Source organism: Tribolium castaneum, chromosome 7 (assembly GCF_031307605.1).
Source record: "Tribolium castaneum strain GA2 chromosome 7, icTriCast1.1, whole genome shotgun sequence".
Lineage (NCBI taxonomy): Eukaryota > Metazoa > Arthropoda > Insecta > Coleoptera > Tenebrionidae > Tribolium > Tribolium castaneum.
Window position 1 is genome coordinate 254285 of NC_087400.1, and position 9701 is coordinate 263985.

Genomic DNA, 9701 nt, shown 5'->3' on the forward strand with positions numbered 1-9701 from the left:
AACTTCAAAGAGGTGAAAAAAAATTTTTTTTAAACTCACTCCAGTAAATTTTTATGGACTTCTACATGTCTTAACAACCCACAAAAGTTGTTTTTAGTCCACAAAAAGTCCATATGTTCGATTTTTAGAAGTTTGATTTTTCAATTTTCGTCGCAATTTTTGTCGATTTTGGGTACCCGGAACTTTTGTCAAGCAATAGCTCCGGAACTATCAGAGATAACCCCATGAAGTGTATTATCGTTGGAAAGCTCTTTAAATTATCTATCTTTTTCAAAAAAAATTATTGTTCTCCGACTTATAGTTTTCGAGAAAATGCAAATAAAAGCAAAAATTAGATCATATACTCAAACATTCATAACTAAAAAACTATTGGGACTTTGGCGCTTTTCTTGATTCCAATCGATTCCCCGGATCATTTTGCACGGGTGAGGATGAAAGTAGTTCCACTTTTTTGAATAGTTTAGCCGTAATTAAGAAAATGATTTTTAAAATTGTCAGAGTTATATCAAGTCAAGTGTCAGATTTTGTCAATTTTTCGATTGTTTCTTTTTTTGTCCGAGGGACAAAAGTACGAAATGAAAAAAAAATCGGAAGTTTAAATTAAAATTCTTATCTACCTGCAAATGGTTTAATAAAGTCTCTTAAAAAACTCATTAAAGATTCCTTTAAAATAATTTAATGGCCCATTGAATCTTCGCCGCAATTTCCACCGCAAGCTGTCGTAAATTCTCGCAACGAGTCACAAAATAATGAGCTTCGTACGTGACAAAAGCTCATCGTAAATAGATAAATGTAGTTTAGTAGAGAGTAGGTTAGCGTGCAGAGATGATTTTGAAAAGACAAAGCTGGTACTTGGGCTTCGTGTCTCCACAGGTGTTGGAAATAACGTTCATAAAATCGCTCCATCACGCGCCAGTCGTGAAAATACCGCCATACGAGAGTGACAAGCAAATTTTCCCATTTTAATCGAGGCAAGTTACTCTTCCGGAACGCTTTTTCTCGTTTTGCATGAGCTATTACACACGAACTTGCATCAAAATTCGTTTTTAGTCGAGTTTTGATCGGCCTTGAAGCGCTGTCAAGCTAAAATTGACAATTTTTTACAATCAAGTGCCCAGTTTTAACAGTTTTTCACGTTTTGAACTGAGTTAGCGACAAATTAAATCCGAAATTGCATTTAACTGCAGTTTTGAGTCGCCTTTAAAGCGCTATCAAGCCAAAATTGTCAGTTTTTGTGACAATTTTCTTCAATCATGTGTCCAGTTTTGACTGTTTTTGTCTTGTTACACGAGATATTCCACAACAAAATCAGATTTTATTGTAGTTTAAGGCCGTCTTCAAAGCACTAATTTTCCGAAATTCTCTAGTTCTCACTTAAATTTTCTTAATTAAATGCCAAAATTTGTCAGTTTTTGATATTTTGGAAAAGCAATTTCCGAGAAATTTACATTGAAATTTGTTTAAAAACTCTGAATTGCGAAAATTGCCACATTTTCTGCCAAATTTCCTCAATAAGTGTCAAAATTTGACAATTTTTGACGTTTTGTTTGAGCATATTTCGTAAAATTTGTTTCAAAGTTTGTTTTTGTTGTAGCTAGATTAGTCCAAAATTGACATTTTTTTTATACATTTTGACACTGCCATGTCTCTCTATTTGGTCAAAATTGTTATTGTGTGTCAAATTTTGTCAATCGGGTGTCAAATTTTACCCAGAAACGATCCTCTACCCGAAATTTTGGGCCAATTTTTGACAAAACGTCAAACGCACACCAATTCAATTGTGAATCTAGTCAACTTGGCCGGCCTTAAAAATGACATTTTTGACCATTTTTCACGAAATTTTGCCACTCCAAGGTACATCAATGCGACACGAGTGTCAAACACGGAGTTGTACATTTTTGTGCCAAATTTTGACTCAATTGACACTTCGTGGACACGTGCCGTTATCATAATAACCACACGTGTCAAAAATTTTGACTCGAATAGTGTCTTGACAAAATTGTCAAACAATACTGTGGTTTACGTTGACGAAGCGTCCAAAATGGTTGTCAAAAATTGTCAAAGTAGTCTCAAAAATGTCAATCGAGCCGTAATCAAGGTGGCCATGTGTGAAAACCCGCCTCAAATTGTTAAAATTGGCCAAAAATGGGTTGGCCGTGATTTTGAATTATTAAAGTTGGTTATTTTTGCGTTTAATGCCACGCTTGAGATTGTCGAAACGGAGTGTCGAAATAATTTTGACAATATTGTCAAGATATTGACACGTGGCGAAGCCGAGTTTACGTTTATGGGACTGTTAGAAGGACCAGATTTTCGTCATTTGAGAAGCTTTAACACACACATTTGGGACGGTGTTGTGGTTTTGATCCCAAACAAAGTGAGCCTTGTTGTGTCATTTTTGACAATTTTTGACTATCAAATTTGGACAATTTTGACGTTTCTTTTATTGATTTTGCTAATTTTGGCCAAAGTTTATCGAAACTTGCGGTTAAACCTAACTCTGACAATTTTGACATTGTTTTTGACAATTTTTCAGTCAAAAATGAGTAGCGTTTTGACCAAAACTACGTCACAAGACGCAATTAAAACACTCAATGATTTACAAGACACTAACCTGGAGCTTGTTACTATCCCCCGACTCTACAAAATCATGTCAAAAACACTAACCGATGTCAAAATCTTGTCAAAAATTAAAACAGTCACCAAAACACAACTCTACAAAACAATTCAAGACCATCACCAAGGCGACGACAACAAAGCCTTCATTATTTCATACCACGTGGCGTTGGAATTTGTCAAATTGACACAAAATGGCCGCCCGATTTACAAAATGGTGGACGCTTTTCTTGTGCCTTCGCATAGAATTTTTCTTTTTCGGGAAAGTTCAGAATTTTTGAACGAAGTCAGAAATATTGTTTTGTTGCTAAAGCAAGCTGGATTTATGCACAGGATCTACTGGTCGGAGAAAAGGCTTGGAAATGGACCTGAGGTTAATTTTCTTAAATTGAAACACTTGAGGAGCGTTTTTTTGCTTTTGTTGGGTGGTTATTGTGCGGGTTTTGTCTGTGTTTTAGGTGAAAATTTTGTCAAAAAGATAAAAATTAAGGGAAATAAAGAATTTCTTAATTGTTTTTTTGTTTTATTTTTTATTCCTTTTATTCCTAAAAGGAAAAGAAACAAGTTTTAAGTTTGTCTAAAATTGCAAATTCGTTTAGTTTCATATTTTTTCCAAAAAAAAAGTTAATTTTTTTGATTTTTTTGGAAATTTTTTAATTGGAAACCACTACTTGGTGCACAAAAAGGGCATTTAGGGATATTTTCAAATTTTAAAATTACGATTTTTTTAGTTTATGATTGCAGCACCCATGCAAAATTCATAATTTTTTTTACAACCAATTTCATGGACTTTTTTTCGTGAAATTTGGGCAATTGACAGTCAACAACTTAGTCAATAAACTGCCAAAAATTCATCGAATAAAAATCTCTAGTTTCAAAATCAAAAATGTTTAATTTTGAAATTTGAAATTTTTATCAGGTGCCCTTTTGGCTGTTGGTTGCCCAAGTAGTGAACTATCAATTGTCCAAATTTCACAAAAACACGTGCCCTAGACTGGTTGTAAAAAAATAATGAACTTTATGTAAAATCGTAAATTAAAAAAAAATTGAGAAAATTTCTTTCATGACCTGAAACATTTAGCGACATTTCTTCAACTCAGAATCGAAATAAATTCGTCCCTTCTGCGTGCCAATCCTCTATAATTCGCCAACCCAATCGTAAAATTCTTTTATTAAAACAGAAAATTATGAAATGTGAACGGAAATCAATACAAAATTATACATCCACCAATACACGACATTCTGTCAACTCTACTAAATTACATTTTCTCGAATTCCAATCGTCTACAACTGGTCGCAAAAACGCACAATTCTACCCCAAAAACACCCAAAAAAACACGAATTTTTTGCACAAATTGCTCGCAAATTATTCACAGTTATTGTTAATTGTTGTCAAAAATTTCGTTTTTTTTTCTTTTTGTTGGCCAGCCTGTACATGGCGCCAGGATGGAACAGCACCAGCTCTGGGTCAACTTCAGTTCCCTCAATGAGGGCAACTTGTCAGCGGCAGTTTTGCCCCGGCTTATGACCGAAATGGTCGATGGGGTTTTCGGGGAAGAACCGTTCGATTTGGTTTTGCCAAGTGACGATGTTTGGCAAACGAAAATTTACTACAAGCTGGTGGAGAAGCAAAGACTTGAGGATGCTTCAGAGGGGGAGTGAGTTGGGGATTTATTTTTGTGTTAGTTTTTTTGGGAATAAATTGCTTCGTACCACGGAATGTTTGTTTTATTTTGCTTGATTTTTACGATTATTGTGAGTTGGAATATTTTAGGGCGAATACATAAAATAAAACGTGGAAAAGTTGTGACTTATATTTACTGTTATTATTTTTGCTTTATACTCTTATTTTATCTTTATTTTAATTTTAATGATACTGTCTATTTTTTCAATTTTTACACTCCAATATTTGTCAATTTTTTGCTTTCTTGACATTTTTCACAAATTTTTCAACGCAGTTTTTGGTTTGATAAATTTTACTGTAAAGTTTTCTTGCTTAAGTAACAATAAGCTATTAATTTAGAAAAAAGATGTTGACAATTTTTGAACTCATTTGATTGACAATTTATAATTTTTTGACAATTTTCGAATGTATATTATTAGCTTGACAATTTTTGGCTTATTTCGAAAAATGAATTTTTTTTGTTGAGTTCAAAGATTTGACAATAACTTGTCTAAGAATCCGACAATTTTTATTAATTTTCACAATTTTTAGACAAACTTCTAAGCTTTTTATTACCAAAACCCAATTTTTTTTAATTCGTCAATTTTTTGGCTAACTAAAGTACAAAAAAAAATATTTTGGAGGAATTTTTGCAATTTTAAATTTGCATTTTTTGCGGTTTTTTACGTTCCTTTTTCCAGATTGTCAAAAACTAGCCATTTTTCACAAAGTTTACATTATTAGAATCTTTTGCCTAATTTTTAACGAGTGTTTGACTTGTTCTGACTAAAATAGACTTTTTTTATGTAACAGTAAGTCATCAGTCAAAAACTAGTGTCTCTTTATAATTTTTGAACTCAAATATTTGACAATTTTTATATTTTTTGAGAATTTTTAGTCTAAAAATTGGTCAGTTTTTATTAATTTTAATAATGTTTAGAAAAACAATTTTTTCAATTATTGGTCAATTAAAAAAAATTCTTACTTTTTGTAAGAATTTTTGCAGTTTTTGAATTTTATTTCAACATTTTCATGATTTTGGACAATTTCTAGCCAGTTTTTCTTAAGCACCATCATCAGTTCGACACTTTTGACTTATTTTTTCGTTTAAACCTTAAAGGCGAAAAATTGTCAAGTTTCTCCTTGAATTTTTTTTCCTTGGATTAAAATTCGACGAAGCCGACGTAACAAAATCCATAAATCCACAAACAATAATCACAAAAACTCCACCAAATCAATCAATAAAACCCCTAAATAAACACCATAGGTCAAAGTTCACACTTTTCCCGTTACCAGCCAACCAACCCATCACTCAATGTCATCAACCCATCATCAAAATTCCCTCTTCCAGAATGTGGCTTCAACAGGAACCCATCACTGAGCCCAAACTCCACGATTGGCTCATTCAACCGAAAAAGAAACAAACCGAATGCTCTCCACCAATCAGAAACACGATAGAGAAACGAAGACGCAAAGAGGCGGGGCCTGGACCGATCACGTGGACTGTTTCAGACATATCGAAAGCTGCATGTATTCTAGCCCAGCCTCCAGCTCCGACCACTTTCGACGACGAACAGGAAATGAGACGAGTCTATACTTTGATTTACGACGTTTTCAGACGTAATTTTCACAATTTTTTGTGCGTTTTAAAGTGAGTTTTTTAGATAAAAACGTGCTTACGCAAGCTTTGAACGATATCGCGTTCTTCCATTTCTATCCCGAGGTGAATAACTCTATTTTTCTGCTTTAAAATTATAAATTATGAGTTTTTGTTAAAAAATGTTAAAAAATAAAATGTTTGTATCCTTTCTAAAGTCATATTAACAAATTTTCCTATTGGTGTTTTTTGTTTTCGACATTTTTTCGATTATTTGTAGAGATAATAATTAAAAAAAAAAGAACCGACCTGGATACTATCAAATTAATTTAGGAATTGTTGATTTTCTTTAACTTGCTGTGTTTGACAATTTATTAACGCTTTTTTGTTTTTGACACGATTTTTAACTATTTAACAATTTTCTTTTTGTTTTGACAACTTTTTAAGATTTTGCTACTTTATAAAATAAATTAATTAACATTTTGCCGATTAGTTCAAGCTAATCTTTGTTGCAAGAATTTTGACAATTTTTGAATTTGCTATTTTTTGTTTTTGACAATTTTCTGTTTATTTATAGAAAATAATTTGAAAAATCTAATGGGAACTTTGAAATAAAAATTCAGAAATTGTTAGTTTTTTCAATTTTGTTTTTGAAAATTTTTAAAACGTTTTTGTTTTTGACATTTTTTGTATGGAAAATCACAGTTCTGTATTGTGTTTTTGACACTTTTTGATATTTTGTTACTTACCAACAAAAAAACTATTTAATTAGCAAGCTACTTTTCGTTGCTTTTGATATTTTTCAGTTTACTATTTTCTGCTTTTGACAATTTTAAAGCAAAAAATTTGACAATTTTTGATTTTTTAGTTGGAAATAAAACTACCTCACATTTGGCTTTTGTTCTACGACTTATATCATCGTGGTTTCAAAAAACGCGAAACCTCGGTGGCTGCGTTAGCCATTAAACTATTCAAAGAGGTGGGTGTGTGGGCGGTGGAGGCGGCGCTATGGGAGTGGCGAACAAAATTAGCAGCAGCTGTGGCCCGCCTCCGAATCAAACACAGCGCTTTGAGCCTCAGCGATTTGCTCCCCACCCATTTAAGGGGCGGAGCTGGGGGCGGAGGCATCGTCACGTGTTGGATTAACCTCAAAAAAGTCAAGTGAGTAGTGATTTCAACAAACACCAATAAAAAATCTCGCAAAACTGTTTAGAAACACCCTCGAATTGAAACAACAAATCGAAAATGAGTTTAACCTCACCCCCGTCGATACGTCACGCCCACTTACCCCCTCCACTTACACGTGGGACAAACACTGCCCACATATCGTCGTCTTTCACTCCTCCCTTCGCTCCGCCCTCGCGCGCAGCCAACTAATCAAAGCGCACAAACTTGTCGTTCAAGACCGGTCGTTTTGTCTTGGACCGGCGACGTTTTACAAACACGTGACTGACCTTGAACTTGCTGGAAGTGTCATACAAACGCATATAAATTCCCCCAGAACCACGGCCTACTTGGCTACGATTCTATCACAAAATGAAAAAATTAAAAAATTGATGGCGTTCAGTGCCGGCGGTCGTAAAGTTGAATACGAGGCGTATCTCAGTAGGCTGGGTATGACAAATGTTGCGGTGTTTGCTGATAGGCTGATTGATGTGTCACCTGATGCCAATTACATGGAAGAGGTGGTGGCTGTTTTTGCCACGCCTCCTAATAGCTATAGTGCGGTTTGTGATCCAATTGATTTGGTTTGTAGTAGAGGAGGGGATTTGACAATGTTGGAGATTTTGACAGAGGCGGAGGAGAATGAGGAGGGAAGGCAAAGGGTGTTTAGAATTTTGGATGAACAGAGAAGGACCTTGAGGTTTGCAATGTCAAGGCCACAGGTTTGTGCTTTCTGTTTTTGACAACTTTTCTCGTTTTTAGCAATTTTTGACAATTTTTTATAGTTTTTGATCGTTTTACAACTTTCTGTTTTTGACAAATTTTTTTTGACAACTAAAAATGCAATGTATTTGACACATATGTCTTGTTTTTTTTGACAATTTTTGATTTTATGTGGAACGTGCCCTTCCATTTCCATTAAGTTTGTCATTTTTTTTTGACATTTTTTGACTGAATATTTTGCTGTTTTTGACACTTTTTCCAGATCCAGTTCGTCCTTTACGAAACCCATTCGGGAATTGACGCCGAAAACGATGGAATGATCCAACGAACTGTCAAAGAAGTGAACAAAAACGCCAAATTACATCATGCAACTCTTCAAGGTAAACTGGTGGTTCAAATTTACCCCGAACAAAGTCTTGAAATAAACAACAACAATGAAAAATCAGACGAAAACGAACAAAAAACTACAGAAAGTGTTAAATTATCGATGGATAGTGATGAAAAACTCTTTGAAAACATTCCGGTAAAACCCCTACAAGTGTCAAGTTGTCAAAAACAGTAAATTTTAGGTGCCAGAAACGGATATTTTTGATGTTCCGATTTTACCTCATCTATGTCCAAGCGATACTTCGTGTATAAATTACGAAAAAGAGGGTTGTTTTTTGGCGTTACTTCAACGAAAAGTTTGTGTTTTTTGAGTCATTAAGTGTAGTAAATGACTAAGATTTAGTTTTGTAGCAAGTAATTAGATTGGATAATAAATATATGATACAAATGGCAGAAAATCGGGGTCTTTTTGGACGAACTTCCTCGTCTAGTACTAAGACAAAAGGGGGAAAAACCGCCAGAAAAAAACAAGAAAAGGAAGTAAAACAGCCTCCGAAAAGCAAAAGGAGGATTAAAGACCTCGAGGTTTGTTTTAGATTTTTTAATTTTTTTGTTTTTGACACTTTTTATAATGGTTTTGTTTTTGACAATTTTTGTGTTTGTTTTCACACGATTTTTAGACCGTTTTTTGTGTTTTATTTTTCACAATTTTTTGTTTTTATTATCTGTTTTTGACAGTTTTTAGCAATTGCCAAAAACAATTTTATGTTTTTGACTTAATTTTGCAACTATTGCAACAGCTTTGTTTTTGACAATTTTTTGTTTTTACTTTCTGTTTGAGACAATTTTTAGCAATTGTCAATTGTTTTTGTAATTTTTTGTGTTTGTTTTTACACGATTTTAGACCGTTTTTTTGCGTTCGTTCTTTTGTTTTTGACAATTTTTGTTTTTACTTTCTGTTTTTGACACTTTTTTAGCCATTGTCAAAAACAATGATATGTTTTTGACGTGTTTTTAGCAAATTTTTTGTTTTTGACAATGTTTATGTTTGTTTTTGACACTCATAGGTGGCTCGAATCGCCGCCCCCACACACACATTCCTCCGTCACACCAAAGATTGTGATATTGAGCGTTGTTGTCGTTGCCAACTTGACGAAGACGAAATGAAAGAAAAACCATCAATTTATAGACAATGGTGGTCGGAAACAACTCGACATCTTATAGCACTTCGTTCAAATCTTGTCAGAAATAAAATTTTACCACCTCCACGAAAAAATAGTAAAATCGACACAAAACTCGTCATCGATTCGTTCATTTCGAACAAAAGTCGAAAAATCGACGAAATCGTCGCTAAAAGTCGAGGAGAAGACCAAACGTCGGTACCGATTTTTCCAAAATTGAAACTTACACGAGAAAATCGAAGCGAAAAAGTACAAATGCAACTGCCTGTTACCATGGTTAAGTTTGGCGCGCTGTGATGTGTTTTAATCAATAAAGAGCATTTATTTGGTTTTTGTGTGTTTTTTTCCAATTTGGCGCCAAAAACGCCAAGGAACGGTTGACATAGTTACAGAAATGGTTGTCACAGTTACAAAAATGTCACAGTTTCCA

The 9701-nt window shown here is 33.9% G+C and overlaps 1 protein-coding gene across 1 annotated transcript; it reads left to right on the top strand.

The window, feature by feature from the left end:
- Positions 1-4047: 4047 nt before the first annotated feature.
- Positions 4048-9602, top strand: LOC659893 (uncharacterized protein). Its single transcript, XM_064357982.1, has 9 exons — positions 4048-4274; positions 5400-5899; positions 5944-6002; positions 6745-7037; positions 7090-7762; positions 8026-8286; positions 8333-8446; positions 8502-8675; positions 9158-9602. The coding sequence occupies exons 1-9, from the start codon at positions 4063-4065 to the stop codon at positions 9566-9568; spliced, it is 2697 nt and encodes an 898-aa protein (XP_064214052.1). The 5' UTR covers positions 4048-4062; the 3' UTR covers positions 9569-9602.
- The last annotated feature ends 99 nt before the right edge of the window (positions 9603-9701 follow it).